General features: G+C 40.2%; 2 protein-coding genes and 1 long non-coding RNA gene across 7 annotated transcripts in view; 2 read left to right on the plus strand and 1 right to left on the minus strand.

The window, feature by feature from the left end:
• The window catches only part of trip4 (thyroid hormone receptor interactor 4), an 83436-nt gene extending 82627 nt beyond the window's left edge, over positions 1-809 (plus strand). The window contains exon 13 of the mRNA XM_085459104.1: positions 490-809. Coding sequence (XP_085315230.1) covers positions 490-554 — 65 coding nt within the window. The 3' untranslated portion in view covers positions 555-809. The remainder of the gene's footprint in view (positions 1-489) is intronic.
• Positions 810-4843: 4034 nt separating this feature from the next.
• LOC146719034 (uncharacterized) lies at positions 4844-11703 on the minus strand. The gene is made up of 3 exons (XR_014920860.1): positions 11652-11703; positions 7258-7403; positions 4844-6262 (listed from the first exon to the last, which is right to left on the minus strand). It is a non-coding gene; the product is annotated as an uncharacterized LOC146719034 (long non-coding RNA).
• Positions 11704-11709: 6 nt separating this feature from the next.
• znf609b (zinc finger protein 609b) overlaps positions 11710-26183 on the plus strand; it is an 84179-nt gene continuing 69705 nt past the window's right edge. For 3 of the 5 annotated variants that reach the window (XM_085459047.1, XM_085459064.1, XM_085459074.1), the window contains exon 1: positions 11710-12146. The gene's annotated coding sequence lies outside the window, so the exon portion shown is untranslated. Of the gene's footprint in view, positions 12151-26183 lie in introns of all 5 variants that reach the window. The other 2 variants (XM_085459055.1, XM_085459082.1) reach the window with 2 other exon arrangements.

Consider the following 26183-nt stretch of genomic DNA (forward strand, 5'->3'; position numbering starts at 1 on the left):
GACTATACAAAGTGGCTTTAATTCTAAACAGTTATTACAATGTTTATATTAAACCAATTGAATTAAAGCGTGACTGGTTCATTTTAAATGCACTGTGGTTGTGAAAGAGAGGATTATAGGAAACTCCTTTACATTTCAGGTAGTGTTAGATCCATACACGTACTCCTTTTTATCAGCTTTGTGTGTTTAGCCATCGTTGCTGTTGAATTATACTGAATCCAAATCAGGGCTGTATATGTATATTAAAAGGCTGTGGGCTAATCTCTCTTTGTCAGTGAATAAAAGGTCTCCTTGGTCTTTTTTCCTCATCATCTCACTGCCTCCGTCTCTCTCTCGGCTTGTCTTTGTGCATCTACCCGAGTCCGCCTGTAATCAGCAGGCCTTGAGCTCTCAGAAAGGTCACCCTGTCCCTTTGATGGTGTTTTGATTCATCCCTTCCTCTTTTCTCCACTCCCACCCTTCCCTTTCACCCCCATTTTTTTCTCACAGGGAAACTGGAGATCCACTACCACCAGGGTGCCAAGAAGGGACTGGTCCCATCAGCTGCAGATTGACGGTAAAGGAGAAGCTGAAGAGGACAAAAAAACCAACTTCTTTCCCCCCACCGCTATTTTTGCCAGGAGTTTCCAGAGCTGACATATTATTAGTATCAGTTTGGTCTTTGTTTTGAATTCCTGGTATTTGTATTTAATTAATCAATCCTGGTTAATTGTATAGAATACAAAATTGTACGATTACAACTTTTGTGAATGCATAAATAATTTTCTTTCTTGTTTTAATTAAAGAACGCGTTTGGCAAAATGGAAAAAGACTCTTTTGAAATGTTTCAATGATGCCATTTTCTCAGGGTGCAAGAGATCATTTTCTTTTTTTTAATGTTTTTATTAACCTGTCTGGTTAAATGAGGTGACAGGGGAAAAATGAGTTCAGCTTTATTTTTAGTTGAGAGCATAATAACCACAGGAGAAATGCGGTTCATCTCTTCTCAACAGAAGCAAGCCTGTCATTACCCTTCTCACACCTAAAGCCTCATCTAGACCAACAATAGCAGTGTTAAAAAAAACACACATACACAGAGCCCTCTCATTAATTTCAATGAAGCCGTTTCATTGGCACAGCAGGAGGAAAGGCAGAAAAATTGATCATGTTCCTGCAGCGTGATCTAACATCACCCAGCAACACACTGATTAGACTAATCAAATATACAGCTGGTCCACGCGCTGTAAACTTGAGCATTGTGTCAGTTACTTTGTTTCCCCCGCAGTCTTTAAATGCACAGAGAGAGTTATTGCTGCCGCGATAACCTTTCAGAGTCCCTCCTCAACCCTAAACCGCCGTCTGATAAGCCCTCAGACTCGGCAACTCATTCAGCTGCTCGGATGGTATTTCGTCTCCTCTGCCGTACCTGCAGCAACATGCCCGCATGGAGGAAAACCCTTGGAAGCAGGGGTATTTTCAGTCATAACACCACAGATTAGCTGGCCTGTGTCTGTGCTCCCAGCTCACCACACGACTTTAAACTAGTTTTTAAAGATTTTTCCCCAAAGTCAACACCTTTTTTTTTTCCTTTTCAGTTGATTGAACGATAAAGGTAAGAATTTCTCGTGGATCTGGTCCGTCGCACATCTTCTCTTGCTTTAAAAAAGAAAAACACCAAATCTCCAGCGAGCCTTCCAGACCTGCATGCTCAGACAACTACCACTGAAATCATTTGTTGAGTTTATATTCAGGCACACATAAAGTCTTTGACACCTCTGTTATTAAGTGCTGCTGTGACAGGCTCTGATTGATATTTCTGACATGCACATTTCTACCTGCTCTTGAGCTGCTGCGTGTTTACTTCCTTGTAAATGTGTTGAGTGGCTCTTTGACTAAGCTGTTTCTTGCCCTGGGGCGTATTTCACCGTGAAAAGCATAGCATGAATCACCAACACACACACACACCCATCCCGAGTTGTTATGTTTTCGCCTGTGCCTGGCATTGTAATTCTCCGTTGATTAGCTTAGATTTACTCTTGTTTGAGTTGCAGATTAGCTACAACTCTCTGCTCCACTTCATTCAGAACGAGGAGGCATAATTGCACCAACCCTCCCAGTAATCTCCCACCCGGAGAATGTAAGAGGCCTCTTTTGTAAAGTTTCTCAATAGGTGTTTTTTCAAGAGAGGTTGCTTAAGAATTTACTATATTCATCCTGCAGTGAATCAACGATGACAGCTACTTGCCCTGTGGGTGGCCTTTTCTTCTGTCTTCGGGATCGGGGACATTTCTTCGGATGAGAACAGACATCCAAGTTCACATAAACAAGGGCTCTGTGCTGCTACGCTGCACAATTAAGCGCATGCAGTTTTTACTAAGCCTCTTTAGATAAACACCATGAGATCATATGCTGTTGGTTTTTCGTGCACAAAAGATGATGCGATGTGTGGAGGAAATGCTCGAGGTGATCCATTTTATATAGTAAACCTGACACGAAGTCGGAGCCACGGTGAACTGCAACAGATGAAAGTGCTGGCAGCAAATCATCCGGATTTTAAAGTGTCTGTAAAGTGTTTTTTCTCAAAGCATTTCTAAACATGCTAGTTTTCTCTAGAAAGCGTGACTTATTTCTATTTCCACACAATCACAAAACTATTTTAGTGAGTGGGGGGGGTGTCAAGAACTGGAGAAAAGTATCATCAAGAAATTCAAAGAACAGACAAAACCAGACAGAAGCAAAAAGTTTCAAAGATCCTTGATAAAAAAAAAAAACTAATGATACCCCAGAACCCTGAACGGGACTGAACTGTGAGGTTGCATACCAAGAAAAACTTCTACAGAAGAGACCCCCTCAAGCAACTTGAACATAATTCAAAATACAAGTATGCTGAGGACAACCTGGAGAAAGATTTTGCGTACTGGAAGCTCATCCTTTGGTCAGATGAGACGACACTAGAGCTGTTTTGCCACAGAGAGGCTGTTTGTGTTTGAAATAAAAAGGGAGCGGTGAACAATGCAAAGAGCATCATCGAAGCGAAACGTGGTGGGGGTGTTATGATGTGGGAGTGTTTCAGTGCATCTGGAACTGGGAATCTCATCAAGGTGGAAGGAATCATGAATAAAGAAGGATATGTGAGATTCTGAAAGAAAACCACAAGTTTCAGCAACAAAACTGTGTCTGTGTTGTCGCTTTGTCTTCCAACACGACACTGACCCCCAACATGTGTCACTCCTGGTCAAGAGCTACCACCAGAAAACCAAAGTGAATGTTATTGACCGGACTGTCAAAGACACAGGTTCATACCAGACCACTGAATTTGGAGGAGATTGAGAGATTCGCCAAATAAGAACGGGCTGGGATTGCACAGGAGATGTGTGTCTGACTTTTGTCACACATGCGTATCCTTGTGGTTGTTTCCTAGCTAAGAGGATACACAAATGACTGTTAGCATCAGGGGAGTTAATCATTTTGTCTCTGGTAGTTTTTGTGAAATTATTTTGTTTTCAAAGTAACATAATGTCAGTGATTCAGCTTCTTCATCACACACCAACCACCCTGCTGTTAATTCTGCTGGTGAACAAGGGAGAGGAACTAATCAGAGTAGATGAAGCAATATAACAAGCATGGCATCATCCAATTTTGAGCACCACCTGTTTCAGAAGCAGGAACTCCAAGTACAATTCCTGCCACCCTCCAACTTTGATCCGTTTAGCTGAAGTTATAAATTAAATTAGACATAAATAGGATAACCTGTTTATTTGTCATTAGGGCTGAAATGATGCCCAACTGAATTTTCTAAATGAAAAGAAATGTAATTGACTCCTTTCCAACAGCATGCCCTCCTCACCGTCGAGCCAAGTTTCCAGTTGTAGAAGCAGCAGGACCTTTGTGTGCTTGCTGAGAGACTGATTGGTCTGAGGGCACAGGGTCCCATCCTCCACCGCCACCCCCATCCCCACAGGCCTGGAAGAGGAATTAGTGCTTCGCAGCACTTCAGAAGAGGTGGTGGCAGGCTGGGGAACAATACAAACCCGGTAACAGCTTATGGCTCATCCATCTCATAATCTGTCATGGATCGCTGCCTGTCAAGCCATGGTGGTTGTACAAAAGGAAATTTTGAGGAATGAGTGGGTCAATATTTGCTCATTTAAGACAGCTTGACCGCAAAATCTGACGCAATGGTCGCTCGTTACTTCAAAAACATCCTGGGATTTAAGACGGTGTTTTCATCTCAAGCCATCAGGACTTTCAAATGGTTTGTGTGTGACTTGAGAAGCCAGATGCCACTTGAAGATAGATCTGTAAGCTTAATTTAGCACATTTGATGGTAGGGGAATTATGTTTGGAGGGAGTTTAGCTAGGTGTTTCCAGCTCCACTAAGCCAACTCAGCTGTAGCATCGTATTTACTGTGCAGCCACTGAACTTCTCATTTAACTCTTGGCATTTCCCAAACTGCTGCACTATTAATTTCTATAGCTCATACCCACTTGTTCACAGTCCTCACAGCTTTTTTTGTTGTTGCATGAAATCCCATTCCTTCATCACAACTGATGTTGATGCATAAACTAAAAGAGCACAATTGCTATCTTTTCCATTCAGTGTAGAATCTACATAGTCCACAGATCTAAGGTTGGGCCCCATTGGAGGAGGGAAGGCGCATGAGTCTTTTGAAAGCTTATATTCCCTCAAGGGCAGTGAGAAATACACACAGTGGGAGCGATAAGAAGTGGATCTATTTATGTGACCACAGCTCAAGAAGAGCTATGACCTGCTTGCACCTTAAAAGATGGGCCACCGTAAATGTTCATATCAGATCTATAAATTACCTTCTCCACAAATAATCCTGATCGGAGAAATAAATAAATAAATAAAAGAAACTATCTCAGATTCCGAAAGCCTGCTGACCTGACTTCCAGGATTCACAAAGGGAGTGCAGTTGCATCAGTTCAATTAAAAATGGATTTCCCATCACAAACGGCTTTCAATTGCTGGCCATTTCTAAAGATCCACTGATAAGAAGTCAATTTAATCCCTGACCTTTGACCTTGCTGTGCTCCTGAATGAGATGGTATCTGTAGTGACACAAATGGAGTAGGTGATACTTAAAATTATGGCCATGTTGATTTTTCTCAAAGTCAATCCGACAGAAGCGCCGAGGGAAATTGCTCCAAAACTCCAAACTAAACAGACTCTGGGGTCTTTAAATCAGAATAAAATGCCCACCTACAGAATCCCCCACCAAGAAGTCTTCACAGCTTTCGGGTCTTATTAATTCACATAATGCCACACTGTAGACATTACTGTAGACCGTCTGTCTTCATGGCCTCCTCTGTCAGGAGGATTAAATCTCTGAACATAGTGATTTGTAAAGCCTTAGACTCTTGAATATGTAAAATAGTCCCTTCCAGGCTTCTGTTTTCTCAGGAGCAAGCACTGTAACAGATACATAACATGATTACTCTGGATTAACTATTTGCATATTGCTATATGATAGACAATAAATACAAACACTTTTTTTGCCAACAGCTTGTTTGTATAAAGAGTTGCAGATGTGTGAGAAAACTGCTGCCATTTGAGGACACGAAAGATTAAAACTTTTAGGAAGGGGGGAAAAAAAATCGACTGTCTTCTAATCACCAAACTGACAATAAAGCTTTTGTTCTCAGTCTCTTACATGCAAAGATGTCTTTTGCAAATGCCTCATGACTGTGGTATGATTTCTGTTTGACTAATTGGGTCAAACCCCAAGTTTGTCCCAAATTAGATGCTTCATACAAATTTAGAACATGCAGTAAAAGATGTCATTGCTTTCATGCTTGATCTCATTTTGCTTGTCAGAGGAGGGGTGCGTTGCTATGAGCGCAATCTAGACAAAAGAGTACATCTTTAACAGTCTGAACCCCCACCCCACAGTTTCCTTTGATTGAGCCTTTTTATGCATTATTTAGGTCACGTATTTGACCTGAGATTAGTCTAGGAAGCAGATTGGTCTTACAACTTTGCTTTAAAATAATCTCCCCAGCATAATATATCCCATATTACTTTACTGACGTCTATGTTCATTATGTTGATTAATTCTTGGCTCTTAAGTGACCTTATATTCAACAAGGGTGATTTCTCCTCGTCTTAATGTACTTTGTTGTCTGCATGACTCCAATCCATTACACGACCTTCGCTGATGGCTACGACCAGACAAGTCAGGTCATCAAATCCCAACAACTGCAACTCATCTTCTGTCCGTCTCATTCTCTCGCAACGCGGGGTTCGCTCATTCACTGCTTCCTGTGAAAAAGAGGAGTGTACATAACGCTGTAACACTTTATAATACAGCCCCCAACTAAAAGCATAATTACCCTGTAATTCAATGGCATTTCAATGTACTTTATGTGAAATAAGAAAGTAAATATATTTACCTACAAACACTTAAAGGTAGGTAAACTAGAAAAAGAGTTTCACAAGTTTTACAGGAAACAAAGAAATGATTATACTGTAAATAATTTTAAGTACTGCCAAATTTCTTGGTAGTTTTGCTGAAAAACAAACTATATTTCCCCATCTTGTGTTGTTATAGTAATACTGTAATAGTGGTATTACAGAGGAAAAGAAACATTCCTTTCCTGTGCAGTCCTTTAAAAGTTATGTTTGAACTGTGAAAGAAAAAATATAAAGTTAGATTTACATAAGGTCACACAAGTCCGCAAAATGTGATGGCGTTTATTTTTTCATGTAACTTGGTGAGACTGAGAGTCCTTTTTCATATTTGGATTGTACAAAAGATTAATAACACAATATCCACCCTGCACATCAATATAATTAATATTAAATAAAGATGTAAAAGGGAAAGCTCCATAATACAGCCTGCCCCTTGAAAAGTACAGCGTATTTATAAAGTAAGGTGTCGAAATATAGTTTGTTTATATGTAAAGTTAGCATAGAAGGCACCTTAAGGACAAAGGTCAGTCTTTCAAGGACGCCCGTTTTGGACTGAGAAGACAGAAGGTTTGAAAGAGGAGTAAAGGAGACCATCTATGTCCACCGTGAACGACCATCATTAAACAGAGGTGTCGGCTTACGACATCAGCTATGAGCCACCTGCAATGCAGTCCTGAAATCCCTTCCCAGGGGTTTCAACCCCCATTCACACCTTGCCTCAGGTAACCTCAATAGTTTACGTGATAGTGGGGTGGGGTAAGGTCTAACAGAGGTTTCACCTGTCTGCCCGGGTGATGGGGATGACCCACGGCTTTTTTGACACCTCAGCTTACGTGACTACTCACAAGATCAATAGTAGGTTAACGACCCTCAGGACCACCTCCAAAGAAGACAGCCTCCTCTAGAGGTTTATTACACGGGACTGAAAAAGCCTCTTGGATTCCTCCTTTTCCAAGCTGTGAAGGCTACCACGACCTGGATGACCAAGCGCCTACACAGACAGAAAGAATGGATGGTTCTAAAGAGCTCGCTGAGTTGGAAGATGGTGCTGTAATAGGATATCACCATTACAGCAAGTCAATTTGTAACATTTCTTCACTTGTCGATGTTCCACCATCAGCTGTAAGTGGTGTAATTCCATACCGGAAGTGTTTAGGAACCACAGGAACTCGGACACAAAGTGGCACATCATGTAGGGTTACAGAGCGGGGTCACCAACTGCTAAGGCCCATTGTACATAAAAGTCACTAATACTCTGGTGACTCAGTAAGTGCAGGGTTTCAAATGTCATTAACATCAGCACAAAAACTGTGCACTGGGAGCTTCATGGCACTGGTTACTATGACGGGAGCAGATCCTGTAGGTGTAACATGCTTTTGTCCATATAGTTTATATGGGTACAGATAGAGAAAATATTATGCATACACTTAGAGGCATAAAACTGTGGACTAGAGCACTTTTTTGTAGTCTTGCCTATGGCTAATTACAGCCATTTTTACACTAGACCCAATCTCCGACCTTTGTGGGGCTAATATCCTCAAAGAAGAAGCTGGTGTGCTGATGGACGCAGCAGATTGCTGTCCCTCCCTGAGCCTGGGTCCTGTTTAAAGCACTTTCTCTATTATTGTTGGAATATAAAGAGCTTTGAGGTGACTGGTGTTGTGATTGGTGCTATCTAAATAAAACTGAATTGACTTGGATTAATAAAAACTCTCACCATTCCCGCCATCGCCATTTTCATTTGGTGCTAATATTTTTTAAGTGGTACTAAACACAAAGTACAGTCAAAGACGATGGGATTGTAATGGTTTCGTGAGGAATTTAATTGTAAACCAAATGAAAGATTTCAACAATGATGGCGCTGAGAAACAAGGTTATTACCCTTCATTCTCAAGGGGGGAACGAATGCCTGCATGTAACAGATTCTTGTAACATTTCAGTCAAAGAAAACAATAAACAAGTTAATGTCATGCACTAGAAAAAAAAAATCAATCTGAGCAGATGTAAATGTAACAAGATTAAATCAGCAGTGTTAACAGTACATGTCACATTTGTATCTTTACATTTAGACTTAATCTGTTCAAAACACAAGATGTTATGTAAAAAAAATTAAGCTGAGATACCTTGCAATTTAAAAGATGTATTGTTAGCACAAACATTAATGATGGGACATTTCAGTCTGGAGCAAAGTGAGGACTAAAATGTGAAAGCATTAATGTGTATGACAAAAACAGTTCATTCAGTAGGCTTTGCCTTTTTAATTTAGGTAAGGACGATACATTTTTATTTTCTGTGACTGTGTTATTTCATGTCATTTTATTCTGTTGCATCAGTTTCTTCAACAAGGCTGTTAGCTGATATGGATTTTCAAACATGTGCTAAAGAACAAGTTTCTTACAGATGGGCTTTGGGGCTTTACAGTTTCTTTTATAGAGTAATGGAAAGATGATCACATGAATCAAGCCAGCCCCTCTGTGATTCCACATGGCTGGCTGATTAACCCCTCTTCACTGATGGAAAACACATGGCGTCCACACAGCTTGTTCATTTCAGGTTTTAGCTGGTGTGACGCTAAGCAGCGAGAGCACTTGGTTTGGAGCCATACAGCCTTGAAGGGCAGCCTTCATCAGAAAGCTGTCCCCCTCCGGTCCCCACTGGCCACTGACTGTTATTTAGCTTTCCAATGGAGGCTGGCTGTTCCCTCGGGAGAGCAAGAGTGTGCCTGCCAGCAGGAATGCATTGGAGGCAATAGAGGAAGATGGAGGATGGTACGTAGCTGCTGCCGCTGTGTTTCCCTCTGTGTGAAAATGAGTCCATTAATTCAGCCCCCTCCCCTGCCTCTCTCCGAGCCCTCCCTGTGCCTGTTGTCTCTGTTTGTTAGCGAGATGATTCCTTCTGTCATGTCAAAGGCAACATTATCATATTCTTGTTGCCTGGGAAACCAGCACTGAGCGAGACAACGACTTAAAGCCTTCATGGTGTTTGAAGCTGGTACACATGAAAGGTTATCCGTGGAGCTGGGAGAACTGGATTCATGACATGTCCAAGGGTCTTATTGTTGGAATCTTTTCCTTTGCCAGCTTAATGTTTTCTGAGAAACTCCCCGTCAGTTGTTGTTATAGATTCACTTCAGCAAAATCTGAACCCAGCTGGCAGTCACTAAGGTAACATGTCCAATTTGCCTCAAGCGTGAAGATCAAGTTTTTGCCTCCGTGTTGCTTTCTTGTGTAGAATCACAGTTTTTACAGATTTAAAAGTGTTGTCATTCAACAAAATGCACATTTGGTTCCCCTTTTTTAAAACCGAGTTAGAGTACATTCATCATGATGCGTCAGTGCTGCCACTTTCTAACGACAAAACATCCCTATGGGCTTGTACAGGTTGAATAAGTCACATACTAAGTGTATTTGATCATTTATAAGCCAGTTACGTGAACATTTGGGTTGCCAGGTTGTGACAAATCCCTTTGGTCAGTGTTTACCCCTGTCCATACTCCAGAGTAACACCTGCTTTATTGTTTTAGGTAAGCTCTTTAGTTCATCAGGTAGACCGCTCCACTGAACTGTTCAGCCACTTTCCTTCTGGAAAAGGCTGGTAGGGAAAATATGAACAATACTGCACTTTTTAAACATGTAACATTCCAGGGCAGACCAGGATTACTCTAAAAACCATTTATCAGTTTCCCCCCTGCAGATCTGATGGCTTATTACACGGTGATGAATCCATATGTGACTGCCTAATAATAATAATTACTAATTCCCTAATGAATTTTTTATACACAATTAATTCAGTTTTTTTTACATGGTCACTCCAAGCTCCGTTAATAAGTGTTGGTATGTGTATGTGTGTTATTACTCTTTAACAGGCTAAGTGTGATTTAGTAGTTTTTAGAACAACGTTTACCAGCAAAATCTTGAAGTAATAATTTTTTGAACTACTTAATCAGTGTCTCATATTGTTGTCAAGAAAGTTTGGTCCATTTTTCTCTACAATGTCCCTTTAATTCACTGAGTTTGTGGGCTTGTTTTCACCATGTGTTTGACAGTTAGTATGAGGTGTTTCTGTTGATTTGGTATTTGCTAAATATGCCGCTGTTCATTACTGAAAAACTCTGGTCTGGATACTGTTTGAAACATGTTTTACACATTTAACATGCTAACTGAGGTCTCTAGAGGCTGAAATGTACCACCTGGATCCCCCTCCCCCGTTTTTACAATTTCCCTGAGCATTGTAGGGTCTGACCTTGTGATGAATTTGCTAGGACGTCATACTACTTAGAAAATCGTATCTACACACACCTGAACCCCTCAGACCAGCAAACTGCTAAAACATCTGCGCTTAAAGAGGCAGTCGGATTTGCTGATGATTACTTCAAGTACATTTGATTGGCAGTACTTGTTTGAGACTGACCCTCTTAATTCCTATGGAAGCAGTAAGGGGAGCTAGAGTCCTGTCACACGACTGATTTAAAAATATACCTATGATGTTGACCTTTTGATAGGCCAAGAGTAACTGGCATATTTTTCGGAGTGTACTGACAATATCATTAGTTGTGTCTTATAAACACATGATGAAGGCCAGACAATTTATGTCTGACTTCCCATTATCACACAGTCATCAACAAATCATCATCATCAGATTATTAGCATTTCTATCCCTGAACTGTAATGTAGCAAAAAAGTGGTCTATTGTCTACTGTTTGGTATTTTCTAATGTTTTAGACACTTTTATGTGAAGGCATTATTTAAAATATTTTTAATGTCAAATCATATCATTTTTAAAAAAAATGAAGAGTCACTTAAGTGAGTAAACTACAGACAATTTATGGAGGATTATTGGTGTCTTTTCTGGATCATGGAAGGCTGCATTTAACATTTTGATGTTTTGGGCTGCTAGTTGATTTTGGTAATTGTGCTCTGTCCTACATTTAACAATAAATCTGAAATCGGTGTTATTTATAGGAAAGCAGTATTATTTATAGATAGCTTAAAGAAGCCTTACTCCATTATAAGAACTGAGAGAGGAGAAGATTGAACCTATGACCTCAGTATTTTTTAAAATCCTGGCTACGGCCCTGTCTCTGTGTAAAAACCACAGCAGCGGCTAGAACTGAAAACTAACACACACACACACACACACACACACACACACACACACACACACACACACACACACACACACACACACACACACAGACAGTCACAGTCCAGGCTGGTTAATCCAGTTCCATGCATTGTACCTGACGTATCCCAGTCCATTCCGAGAGGAACTTCTCTATCCTGGATTTCCTAATCGCTGCTGCTGGTTGGCTACATTGTATCAGTTCCCACACGAAGAACCAGCACGGCGCTCATCCAGAGACGGTGAATACGGAGGAATTAACCTGGATTGAAAGCTATTTGCTGTGGGAATAATTGACAGAGGGTCGCTGGAGAGGACCGGACTTGTGTCTGGCTTGAGACGGCACCGATAAAAATGCGCTCGGGACTCGGCTGTTTACGCTGTGGACGGTATCTCGAAGTGTGATGGCAGAAGTCCAGTGAATCGCTGGCCTCCCCTCCTCTCTTGTGTTGGATGTCTTGGGGAGTGCGCTGCCACTGCTTTCTGGTGCTTCAGATTTTTTTTAGAGGTTTTCTTATAAGTAAAGCATAATTACCGTTGATTTGTTCTTTTTATGGAGCATACACCACCATGGGCAGACCACGGTTTGGAATAGGAGTGTCTAGCTAAGTCGGTAAGTAAGTACATTTTTTTTTCTTCTTTTTTTCTTCTTATTGTTGATAGTGCTACGAGTCGTTAGCCATTTAACGTTAGCCTTGTGTGCATGGCAAGCTGGCTAGCTTTACGTTATGTAGCCAACACAGCATGCAGCAGCAAGCAAGCTAGCCAAGGCTGACTGCACTCTGAGCTCATTGTTTGTCTGCCAGAGAGCTAACGTTACACTTAGATTAGCTCATTACACCGAGCTAAGTTAGCTCTATCTGCTTCTTGAACTTCAGCTAACGTGTGAAAGTGAAGCTGGTACCGTAACCGTTAAAGCACTGCTAACAGATTCTTTAAGTTGAGCTCACGGGTCGTGACAGTTACCCTCGGGGACTGCAATATTTATTAGCCCCAGAATACACTTGGCTGACTTCACTAATAGTTTTTGTTTTTAAACGACCCCCCCCCCCCATGTTTGGAGATAAAATATGGATCTGGGCAGATTTGAAGCTGCAAATTCCGCCAGTGAAGTGACCACAGTGTTTCCCAATCTGGGTACCGGGGACTCCCAGGGGGTCTCGTTAGTGAATTGCGAGGGGCACTTAAGTAGACATGAAAATGAAAGCCTGATCTTTTAACGTGCTACTAGTGATGATTTAGAGCAGAGTGTGAGGATCTGTGTGAATCTGTTTGAAACCACACGTATACTGGTGTTAACACACACACACACACAGAACAGTGTAAACAAGTGCTACAACTCTTGTTACAGGTTGTGGCTTCAGACAAAGTGCTCTGTATTACAGCTAAAAATTTTACAAAATGGTGGATCATGTTAATATGTAGCTATGGTAAGGACTTCCATGGACCCCCCCCCCCCCCCCCCAAGAAAAAAAACAAACAAACTAAAACTAAAAAAACTAAACAAGTCACGTTTTGTCAGCTCATGTTCTTGGGGGTGTCCCATCTCAGTGAATTGAGTCATTCAGCTCAAGCACAAGATTTCCTTTTTAACAGGACCACTGTGGGCTAACCCTGTGCTCTACCCCATGGTCTGTGCTGCTCCATGGACTGTAACAGGACCACATTAAAGACTAGCAAAGTAGTCTCAGTCTAGTACTTAGCTGCAGGTTAAAGTGTTCAACATATTCATTAGTCAAGATACAAGACTGCAGTAGTGTTAAATGTATTTTTATTTATATATATCTCAAAAATGCTCCAGTGTGCAGAATTTTATTATTATTTTTTTTAACAGCATGGGTTCATTGGGAAAAAGTGAGACATGGTTTTAATTGTTGTGCAAGCTTGCAACATAAACGTGTCACAGGCTTTGCACAATCCTGCTTAATGTGTACGATGACCTAGTGCTGGCAGTCAATTAAATATGATTTGTTGAGGACATTTGTCATTTGTATTGCACATTTCTGTTTTTGCAAGCACAACCGCTAAGTGCTTACAATACAACACTCAAGGTCTTCCATGTGGCATGCCTAAGTGTAAGGATATCTGGCGTGGGTGGATGATCTCGCAATGAGATATTTGCAAGCGGTTGCAGAACCCCAAACTTCAGATATTATTACAGAGTACTCGAGGTAGATGGATAAGTAGGTGAAGCTGATGTCATTTTCCAATAATAGGTTATGAGATTGAAGTACAGAAATGAAACAAACTACAATTTGTCCACCATGAAGCCTTAACAATTTAAATTTAGTGATAGAAGTAACTATCTTCTTACTTTAAGAGCGAAATGCTGTCTGAGCCATCGACTGTACCATCCACCCAAGCCGTAAATGAGGTGAAACCAATGCAAATGAGTGGAATGAGTGGTTCTTTTGTTAATGAAATGTATTTGTTTACACAAAACTACTATAGTTGACAGTAACTGAATACTCAATCATTAAACATGTCACTGGTTTCTCAAGAGCCTCAGGCATTCCTGGCTAATGCTTCATTTACTATTAAATCAGGTTGGATACATTGTCTCGCGAAAACTCTGGACACCATTTGAAGACACTTTTCTGCACTGTAATATTAAGCTACTTTGGAATAATGTGCATGAAGCGTTTGTTCCCTAGTCGGCAATGTGGGACGTGTTGGAAGTTGTTTGAGTCCAGGCCAGTCTGCAGCAGACCTGTGGTTTTCTCATACCAGCTTTTTGGCATAGAGGTGTAAGAGTTCCTCATTTAAGACTTGGTATGCAGTCATTAAGGCCTGACGGGACTTAATGATTTCAAGTGACTTATGTGAAATAATGTCAAGTCAATAGAAATTCACGCACGTGACCCAAGGCAGCATAAAATGCATTCGTTCTGAGGTTTAGTGACGGTTCATATTATTTTCAGTGCAACTAGCCAAATAACCTATATCAGAGCGGGCAGCAAAAGGATCACCTTAACCAGACTAACATTAATTTGCTAGTGGTTCCAATAAATGATTGAGGTCTTTTACGCTTGCTGGAAGAGTGTTTGGTCACTACGTATTATTACCGACTTGTTTTGTATTGATTTCTTTTTGAACACTTTGTTTTACCTAGAGGTTTATTACTCATTCTTCTCATGTCTTTGTCACATTGAAATCAATACAAAAGACGGTAATATAACAGTGTTAAGCCCAGAGGATTTGCCCTGAAATTGAATTCATAGATGTGAAAGCACTGGTGTCCCTTTTAATAATAGCAATGTTTCCACAGAGCAAACATGTCCTTTGCTATTTTTTCTTTTGGTGGACAAAATTGAGCAATTTCACTGTAAGGCATAGAGCTGGCATAGCTTTCATTCCAGCTCAGTACCTTTTCAAAGGCAGTTCCTCTCCATCTGATTACCTTTTCTTTTTTTCTTTTTTTAAGTAGTAATTTGTTTTAATCATTATAAGGGTGTTAGGATCCTTGTTATAGCATGGCAGATAGATTTTATACAGTCTGACAGACCATAGCTTGTGAAGTGACTGAACACGAGAGCAACGCCACTTGAGGAAATTCCCATTTCCTTATTCAACAGTATGATGTCCTTGATAACTCAGCTGCTGGTATGTAATGTTTTTAAAGGACAGCAACTGACTGTAAAAGTTACTAATGTACGTGATGGCACTGGGCTTTGGCTCAGATTTGTTTTGCGTTAACTGTGACCAGCCTTTCACCTTTTTAAAAATCTGTTGTGCCTCAGACTATATACCAAAGAAACACTGTGCAAGAAGAGCATTAAAAGTGTTTGTTTTGAGGTCCAGGGCATTAGATTAGTCCAGGACAAGGGGATTATGTTGGCTTTGTAAGGCTGCCGTCATGTCGTGGCCACACACCAGCTGATAGCAAACTCAGAAAGGATTTAACCTATATCCTCAAAGGTAGCTGGTCATTTGAAGGCTTACGGTGCCTTTTATTTTCAAACCACTTGAATTAAGCCTTTTTTACAGGTGCACATATATCCACATATTCAATTATACTCCTGGGTTTTACATTAGCAATGAAATGGATCATGAGGAATGAGACTCATATGGATTCCAGTTCCCTTTGTGAAGTGGCGAGTGCTTTAATGCAGTTAGTGTCAATAGGCAGGTTGTGATTAGATGAAAATCTTTGTACTTTAAAACATGCATGCAGCGTTTCTCCAAGGTTAAGATTCTTTTGAAGCGATCCACTCTGAGTGATGGGGGGGATGGGCTTATTGAAGCACTGCAGGGAAGCTCTAACATGGAACGCTTGAGTGCCTTCAGAAAAACAGCATTACCTACATGACCTGACCTCCAAATTGTAGTCAGTAATTGTTAATGCAATATAGCACTTGGTTAAAATAGCTACTTACCTACCTACCATAGTGCATACTGTGTTCCATTGGAACAGCTAACCTGCAGAGGTGCAGCTTTCGCTATTTCCTTTGCATGTGCACACAGTTGAAAAGGAGTGAGGGAGACACCTGGGACTTCATTTCACACTTCTAGCATGAAGAGAAAGTAGCATAGGCTTTGGTAACCCAATATGTTCTGATGGCATATTTAAATCCTTTTTTTGGGGGGACAACAACTTAAGAAAACGGTTGATTGTTTATATTTTTAGCCTGTGCCGCTGTGTGTTGCACACTTGGCTACCTGTGAATTTTGACTATGCTGTATCTGCTTGTAACAGCTGACTAGGTCTGCAGTGAGTTCAGACTTTGATTAAACAGTTCCTGTAATCAATCAAGTGCTCCGTGGAGTGTCCTGTCTTGTTTTCGTAGCTTGTGGAAAGACAGGTGGGTGGACGGTTCAGAAGTGCTTATGTAATTTCCATCATCTTTCGATATGAACATGACTGTCGAGATTATAATGTAAAAGGCCGCGGCAAGGCTTAAAAGCTGCGCTACACCTGAAAACTGCGAAATATTACTGAAATGCGTAATTATGTAATGCAATTATTAAAATGGTGGGTTTTTTTGTGTTTTTGTTTATTTTTTTATTTGCTTGTTCAAGCATAGTAAATGCAGGACAATGGAAACTGACAGTCAGAATAGATGGCAATATTTATTGAGCCATCCATTGTGTGGGTGAGCTAGGGAAGCTTGTAGTGGGGGGAAAATGTACCTCATCTGGCCCCCAAAATAGATTTTATATATGAAAACTGATTGTGTGGATGTTGCCGCCGTCTCTATTTCCTGAGGCTACCATTTTGTTGACAAAGTTGAGGATGTGACAATTGTCGTGCGGGCTGTAATGTTGTATCAGAATATGCAGCTCTGCTTCAGGTTTTGCAGCTTTCATTGGATTTCTCACTTGTGAATTGCCCATTACAGCGGGGGAGGGGGGGGGGCACTTTGAATGCTTGTTGCACAGCTGCTGTTTTGCCAGAAACCAGTGATCCATCTTTTCCTGGGATGTGAGCCCAGGTTACACTCAAGTCTCCCCCACACAGGCTATAAAGATATTGTCAGCTTTTGTGGCGCAGCACAGACTTGAGTGCTGCAGAAATGCTGTCTCATTTGCTTTTGGTTTGAAGTATCGTCCCGTGTGATTGTAGAAAGGAAAGCCACAGCAATTATGGGGGTCGATTCAAAAGGATAGTTGTGTTTCTGTTATTACAAAACCTTTGGGGTTTTTTACCACACCATTGCATTTAGTGCTGCCTTCACTCCTCCATTCATAAGCAGTGTGACCTCATTAATCAGTGGTGCATCACTTGTTCCTGACAGTGGTTATCTTTTCGCTGCTACATGCACATCTATAAATGGTTGATTAAAATAGTAAAGAAAATGCTACAATATAATATTATTTTTTTTCTAAGTTGCTCTACAGAACATACAGCGTATCCATTTTTTGACGCGAAGCAATTATGTCTTTCCCAGATATAAGCTCGCTTTTAGCTGTAGGAATGTCATGGTCTTTTATGAAGATATGTTTTTGAGTTGAGCTTAGTGTAGAGCAAGAAAGGTCTTTGAAGTGATGCGCGGGAATTCCTCAGAGCACATCAATAGTGTAGCGTGGTGGCAGTGAGTGGGAGGCTCTATCCCTGTTGCCCTAATCATACAGCAGAATCCACTGTCATCTGTAGAATCAAAGAGAAACTGTTGTCGCTCTCAGATGACACCAGCCTTGCTTGTTATATTGATGAGTAAATGAGAGAACATCCACAATTGCTGCAGTCTAATGTGAAAAACACGGATGATCAATTGGAACGGCAACCACTTTCAAAGAGCACCATTTCCTTCGTCAGTCTAAAACTGTGCAAGTGTTAACAGAGATCTACTATCCTGTTTCATCCCTCTGCCCGGGCATGCATGGAAACAGATGTATAGAATTTTAATGTTGTTTTAGTTTGAAACGCATTCCCATCAAAGCGGCTTCGGTTTAAAGCCCACCAAAGGGTTGTCGTTCGAGGTGCACGGCGATCATGTCCAGTTCCTTTTTACTGTGCATGGATAAAGAATTAACTGGGATTAAAGGCTGTAGTTGTTTGATTTTTGCAGGGCTCAATATATCATGGGGCTAGTTTAGTAGGCATTATGTATTTTCAGCTGTTCAGTAATGAAAACATCACTGAAGAATTTAGTGCTGGATCTTCGAGCAACAGTAATAGGCCAGGTTTTTATTTTTGCTTTAAATTGTACAGTGATTTGAGATGTGCTTTACACTTGCGTTATCGGATAGAACAAACTGGAAATGGATGTATTGCAGATTTATTGGTGTTGGTGTAAATGTTTAATGTGTTGATATGAATTGTTTTTTCTTTGATAGAATTTAATACAAAAAGATGTTGAGTTAATTTAGAAACGTGTATTATTAGACAGCTTGTTGATTAGAAAAGTTTAATGTAGTAGTTAAAAATTTAAAAGGAGCTTTCTTGTGCTAATTGACCGATATCACTGTTGAAAACCTTTGTTGTCTAATGGCTCTGTAACACTAGAATAAAAAATTAGGAAAGCTGGCTTCTTGGTCAGTGGAGTCCAAAATCTTAGTGAATCCATTGACCTGGTTTGCTACTGGTGACGGATTTCAAGTACTTGTGGCGACCACTTTCTGCCAGGGTCGCCTTTGGGGAGGGAACCTGTTCACAAAAATTTGTATTTTGATTCAGACTGACTGCAATCACTCTGAGATTAGCAGAGGTTTGGGAATAAATGCTGTCCAATTTATAGACACAAATCAATTGCCAAAAAATTCGCAATTGATCGGAGTCAGTCTGTGCCGATGAGTTGCTTATCTGTGATGCATTGTTTTGCAATAGGAGACGGCGCTCAACTGGTTGTCATCTAGTTGCGAAGTGGTTGTAATCTGGTTATATTCTCATATAAAAGCAAGGTTGCCAAACATCTATCATTTTGTAGTTAAGCCCCGCCCTGCCATAACTACTACATCATTATTCAGGGGGAATTTCCAGTCTTGACTGGACTTTGTTTAATGTGATTTCTTTGTGTATGTAAACAGCAACAGATTTGCGATTGTTACAGATTTCTTACAGTGAATCACTATATTATCGTAAAGAGATTTCATGTAATTGCCAGCTTCACCCTATTTAATCACAAACTGATAACAAACTGGTTCTGTTTCATTGCTGTTTTATCACCATCTTGACACACCAAAGTCGCTTTGAATAGTGGTTACAAACCTAGTCTCCATCTTTGAAGCAGTTCATTGCACAGAGACCCAGTCATTTTTATTTTTTGGTGCTACAGTCTCCCTCCACTGTTTTCTCTAGTGTCACTGTAGCATAAAAGTCAGTATCAGCATTGGTTCCAAAAACCCAGTATCAGATGGGCTTTACAAAAAAATCCCAATGAAATCAACCAATCTTCTATACAACAGTCAGCTTTGGCACGTAGTTACAGGAAATCTTATTTGGGGCCTCAGGCTTCAACAGTACTAGTTGTTTGGTTACCCTGGGTGACCACATTTGGATCACTTCCAACTATTTTGTGTAGTCTGCTGGCAGTTTTTGTTAACTGGCACACTGATTCTTATGTCCTTTTTCTACCTAGGCCAACCAGATTGGGGCTGTTGTGTGCTGTTGTCAAAATATGCTTAGGTCTATGATAATAATCAAAACACAAAACAAGTAATGAACAAACATCAAACAAAAACAAAGGGGAAATCAGATCTGCAACATTGTGTTGGTTAGCAACATTATTTTGCGCTATGGGAAATTTATAATGAGACTCTTTGGCTGATAATAAGTTTATCAAAAAGATAATCACCAGATTACTTTGTGTAACCAAAAAATCTGACGGAAAGCACCACAAAATGCAAATGAATTAAAATACTAAGGCCAGAAATCAGGAAATTTAAATCTAATCAGCCTGCAGGAAGTCATTATTATCTGTCCCTGTTCATTTTTCCAATTAATCTGACAAGACGCTGGAACAAATTCACTTATTTGGACAGCAAATGTAGGTCTTACCCCGATAAAACTGTGTTATGCGATTTCACAAACGATCAAGGAAGATCAGTGGAGAAACCCGGTTACTCTCAAGAGTAGAGATCCTATTTAAGGTCGAGATTGTGGGCAGAGAAAGCAGTTAATCAAAAACACGCAAATGGAGCAGCACTCGTGCATAGTCTCGCAAGTAGTAGCTCTTGTGGCTTTAACATTAGTGGTTTGAACTGTCCTGACTGGTTTGCAAAAAAATATGGGTGTGTAATGTTTCAGTCAGCTGCTTAGGGCAGATTTATGCCTTTGGATTAAGATGCAGCAGTGTGAGGTTAACACAGGCTGTAAAGGGTTCATGGGAGTAATGGAACAGCTTAGTCTTCACCATCATTTTCTATTTCTTTGAGAATGTAAACAACATGGACATATTTGCTCTTTCTTTTTTTTTTTTTTTTTTTAAATCACGTAAGCACAGCATAGCAAATACATGAAGGTAAATGATATTACTTGGTTGGGAAATAAATACACAGCATGGCACAAAAATGTACAACACATCCATCTAGTGAGGTAGCAATGCCACGACAGCCAACGGGTTAAAATCCTACGCTGAACCATAAATCACTTCCCACGCCGTAGGCATCTACAAACAGGAGCAGAGAAACAACTCGCCAGAGAAGCATAAATTCAGCTTTAGTGTTATTAGTAGTGAAATGAAATATTAGGATGCTCCAACGTGTGAATATATCGGACTAAATATACTGCAGCTAAAAAAGAGCACACATGGTCTGCATATTGTGTGATTGGTTGTTTTAGCTTTTACTTGTAACATACAGTAATCTGCCGGAGAAAGCCTGTTTGCTTTGCATTTTAATTTGGCAGCCGCTATAAAAGAAAATTGATGATGCTGGGGAAAAGGGAGAACAAACAGGCATGGGGAATAGGAGAGGTAGATGGAGAATTGAAGGAGAATCATTTGCATTGGTGACAACACGAGGACAAAGCAAGCAAACCTCAGCTCTTATACTTTTCTAAGTGATGGTGCGTTTGAGCTCCGACATAGCTGAGTTGCATTTTTGGAGGCGGAAACACATTTCCTTTAATGGATGACCAAGTGGTCACGGTGGCAGCAAATGTGTAAACAAGGATGTCAAATGTCCAAATAAGGTGAATGTATTTAAACTCGCGTTCTAAAGGAAAGCTGGTCTAGACCTCTGTCACATGGTCCAGCATGGAAGATGCACTGTAGCTCCAAATATTAAAAACTATATTAAACAGTATTGTTTAAGGTTAATACACAGTGAAAAGTGGGACCACTCGTTAGCTATAACCTATTATAGGTATTGTGTAATAGACAAGTCAAAGAAAATGATTTAATGTAGCTATTTTCCCCATTACAGAAATGCAGCATAGAATGCATTTCTTACCTCGCATACGATTTCCAGCACTGCAAACATTGGTGGTGATAGAGTGTGCACCTTAGGCCTTACTGTCAGATGTTACTGCCCACGTTTCTGTGTGTGTGTGTGTGTTTTTATGAGCAGTTGCGTTGTGAGTCTTTATGCTTCAAGTACAAAGTTAAAGTGCCCTTTAAAACAGAGGCAGCCTATTAATTTTCCCCAAGGAGCCACATGAAAAACTGGGACTGTTGTGGAGGGCCACGCCAATAAGCTTATAAGAGATACAATTAATATTAAGCAGAACTTAGTGTAGCCTGTTGGTCCCAGTTTCTCATTTGGCCCTTTGGGGAAATTGATTGCCCACTCCTGATTTAAGATGTGATTTTTACATAGTGTGCTGCAGATAATTTGTCAGCAATAGATTCCACGCTGTCAAAACCAGTTCTCTGATCGAGAGTGAATTGGGTCCAAATTATTGCTTACTCTTGATTCTTGTCATTTTTTGCACATGACACTTGTGTCTCTGAGGGACAGATCAGTGCAGCATTGATTGTGGGTAGCCACCATGTTAGAGTGACAATGCCATTTGAAGCCTCGCTTGTTGACTCGGCCCCTGTTAGGCAGCTGCTGGAAGAGAGGCAGGCAGTTATTTGAGGTTAATGGTTGTCCTCAGCCTTTCTCTAGTTGGACATTCACATGGCAACACCACAACTGTCTATGGTACAAACAGTAGTGCAGTGTATTAGTCACTCACCAGTGGCCTGCTGTTTTCTCATAGTTGGACTTTTGACACTCTGTAGGAGCGGTTATGCCAGTGTTCACTGTGGTGCTGTTGTTGCTTTATTACTGATTTCTATTGTTCAGTCATCCTCAGTGTAGTAGGTTAATAGAAGATTCCTCGTGGAATAAACTAGTATAAAAGCCTGAAAGGTCCAGAGAATTTGCGAGTAGATACCATTAACTTGACTGAATGCACTGTGTGCAGATGGGTATTTCACTTTTCACTAAGAATTTGTTGGAATCCTGCCTGGTGAGCTGCCCGTGCAGGAATGCATGTAATAAACAGTCGACAAAAGACTCTAGGGAAAAAAGTAGTGTCTTTATCTTTTCTGCTGCACACACACACAGACACAGAGAGCAGTGTTATTCAGGGACTTTCTGCTCTTTAGCCCGAGGCCATGTTCCTTTCACATCTCTTCCTTCTCCCTCATTTGTCAGTCAGTATTTAAGTTAATAAAACAAGCTTATTTTAGCTCGCACATTTCAGCTCCTTTTTCAGTTTACATTCTGGGTCGAGGAGGAAAACCTTAATATTGATTGATGGGGAAATATCATATATCGGCTATTCAAAATAATACTTTAACATTTCAGTCGGTGCAAAGCGCTTCAGCACTGTCTCTCACTGGTATATGCATACTACACCTGATTTAAAAAAAAAAAAAAAAAAAAAAGTAAGACATTATAATTTTGCATTCTTACTTGTGCACCTTTTCTCTTGTGCTTTTTTCCTAAAGTTTTCTCAGTTTCAACCTGAAACCTTGATTTTTATCTTTAAAATGTTGGGAAAATACACAATGTTCATTATTAGTGATCTGAAATTAGTGATCTCAGGCATCTCTGTGTAGAATTTGTGGATCGGTGTTTTGTGGATGGCTTCCAACTACTGCTCCGTCCTTACAGGCACCTCGCTTGACGTGTCAAACTAAGAAAGTCCAAAGTCCATGAGGCTCTGCTGCAGGAGTGTTCTTCCAGAATGATAATTGTGATATCTTAAAATGAGGGTCCAGATTCTCTCTTAAGTAGTAAACCACGTTGAGATCTGGTGACCATGATGGTCATAGCATGTCAATCACATCATTTTGCCACCTATTGAATATTCAGTGAGACCTCGTGCTCTCTCAGTGAGGCATTGTTATCTTGGAAGAGACCACTCCCATTTGGATAAAGTGTTTCATAACAGGATAAAAGGTAATGAGGGTTAGCCCACACGTCTACATTGTGATGAGTGACTCATCACTTTTTTCCTGTTCTCTATAAACCATTCTCATGCCTATGGTTTTTGCAACACTAAACACACTTGTGTAATGAGAGGGTTAAGCCCTTCAACCCTCATCTTGAAATCCCTCTGTATGTAATTGTTATTCGACTGTTGTTACTGACAGTATGATTGTGCCCTGCATTGGAATTTTCAGCCAACTGAGAAAGAGTTAGTCCGTTGTTTTTTGGTACTTGCTGCATAGTCATCAGATATTCGCTGTTGGCAATATTTACCCAAACATATTTACCCAAGTTTTCCATAGATGTAAATGCAGATGCAATTTCCTGCCAGTCTGTGACTAAAGCTCCTCCCCGCCATTTTACTGAAACTGAAGTCTTGCAGATTAGCAATTGCAAGTTTACATGAAAGTGTTTGTGGTAGCTGTGATTTCTGTGTACTGACTGTCCTCTGATTTAAAAGTGTGAAAAAGGAAATGTGCAGCCTTAGTGCGTGCAGTATTGTCTAAGTCAAGAAATCAGTCAGTGATCTAAATTTGATGACTGACTAAAGCCTGACAGCAGATACTCGGAGTAAAGTCTCAAAGCGAGGAGGAGCTTGATCGTATCACTTTGACTAACCACCTCAAGCTTCAGCCCTGCTTTGTTTGATTAAATTAGCCATTCTTCTTTGCTTTACTACAGCTAAATAATCAAAAAGAATAAATTGTGTGTGTTTTCTGAAACACCTTTTCTTGAATTTAGTGGAAAATGTCATGATGTCAAGTAAATTTGTGAGGGAGAATTCGTGAGGTCATATGGAAAGATACCCAAGGTGCTAAGGGAATCCAGCTACACTAGGTTAAGTAATAATATGTTGAAGCTGGTCTCTGTTGATGTTCCAAACAAAGTTCTTATAAGGATGTCAGCCACTCTGTAGCCAACACTTAACAGGAAGTTATTTTAAGCTTAGAAGACAAAGACAATACCTTGACGTGTCTGTGAAGGTTCTCAGTCATCCAGGTCATCGTAGTCAAAGGAGCTTGCAAAAGAAAAGCGTCTGGACAATACCTTGACTTTCTCTTGTCAGTGGGACATAAAAAAGAATCACCAGACAAATTTGGTCAAAACAGATTAAAAGGTTTCGGTAGTGTGTACACAATGTTTAACCAGAGGTAAATGAAAAATACACTGGCCTTATTGTGACAGCATAGCTGGCACAAAGCTTTTGGGTAGTAGGGACCATCATCTGTGACATTACAGAGTTTTTATTGCGTATTTGTTTTGTAGTGTTTCTTATTCTCGCCTTAAAGGTTAGATTAATGTGTGGGGGTAGGTATTAGTTCATGTAGTTCACATCTGTGTATGCACTGTGATCATTTTATTTATAGAGCACTAACCACCATGGTTTGACTGTGGGTTTAACAACATATTTATAGTTTAGTATATGGAAACATTAAGTTTCCACAGGTCATGTGCATGACTTGTGTGCCTTATTGACATCACCCCACTTTGAAAGCTGCTGCTACAAGAAATTAAATATAGAATTAAGATGCTTTGTTGTCCTAAAGGATTGCTGGGTGTATCCAGTGTATATCCAATGCTAAAGGAGATGATAAAGAAAGCACTGAATGACCTCTCCTTGCATTTTGAGATTTCAGCCAGCTCTTAGAGATTTCACTTATATATTTCAGGGTCATTTCACTCAGTGGGCAGACTCCCTAAGCAAAATAAAAAAAAAGAAGAAGATAAAAGGCTGATTTCCTACTGCTAAAGCCTGGGTTGTTTATTTTCAACAGCTCACTGACTCAAGTTTAAGACCATCTCTAAAAAGCCAACAAGGTGCTGAAAAGAAAATGCCCATTAAACAGAAATCATACCCCATCATGTCGAAAGCAACTGAGCACAAGTGAAAATGATATTGAGGAAAAGGGCTGATGTCTGTGTGCTTACCAGTAGATGTTATTAAGTTGTATGGACTAGTCCTCTTGATAAATGTTATTAAAATACTGAAATGCTGGTGCTCTTGGATACACTTTCTATCATTTGGCCTTGTGTGCATTTCTCTACTGAGCTCCTGTTTAAGTATTTATGGTATTTGGATTAAAAACACTGCCAATCAGGAAGTTGCTTCCACTTAATGTTTGTTTACTTTTTTTTTGGTTTTGAATATGTCTATTTTTGAACCTCTGTTGATGGACGTGGATCTTTTGGTACCTAGTATGACAAAATGTCATCTTTTTCCACTTTGATTGTCATGTAGGAACACTATGTTGACAGCAAAGTAAGACAGATAGTCAAGACCAGACATTAAATTCAGCACAGCAAACACGTAACGCGAACATACCCTGAGGTTTTCATTTTACCAACATCGCATATCTTACTTTGGTGGGGTTGTAGATGTCAACCTAAAGTCAACACAAAGCACTTCAAGAGCTCTCTTATCTACACTTGTTATTCTCTTTCGTCTGAATAATTTAGTTTCGTTTAATGAGTTTATGCTCTACCATTGCAATAAGCATTAGTAAACCAGTTTCATTTAGAAATTATTCAAGTGATAGCAGTCAAAAAAGATATGTCTAGATTGCACTTGATTTTGTCTAGTTTGTGTTTGATGTACTCGATAATGTTGCTAAGCAGCTCTTTGTAATGTACTACTTGATCCTTTTTATCTCACAGTCTTGCTGAGTGGTTGTCACTTGCCAACAGTCTGTCTGTAACCAAATTAGTTTAGGCTTGATAAGACTACCAGAGCTGTGGAATGAAATTTCATACTCTTTGTTGAATTATCTTGAACCCCTATAGAAAGAAGACCGTTTTGTGTCAAGGGGAACCTCTTCATCAGCTCTAACTGATATTACCACAGAAGTTA

The sequence above is a fragment of the Copadichromis virginalis genome, linkage group LG1 (genome assembly GCF_057382275.1).
Source record: "Copadichromis virginalis isolate Kocher_CV1m ecotype Utaka linkage group LG1, C_Virginalis_male_GT1.1, whole genome shotgun sequence".
NCBI classification, from domain to species: domain Eukaryota; kingdom Metazoa; phylum Chordata; class Actinopteri; order Cichliformes; family Cichlidae; genus Copadichromis; species Copadichromis virginalis.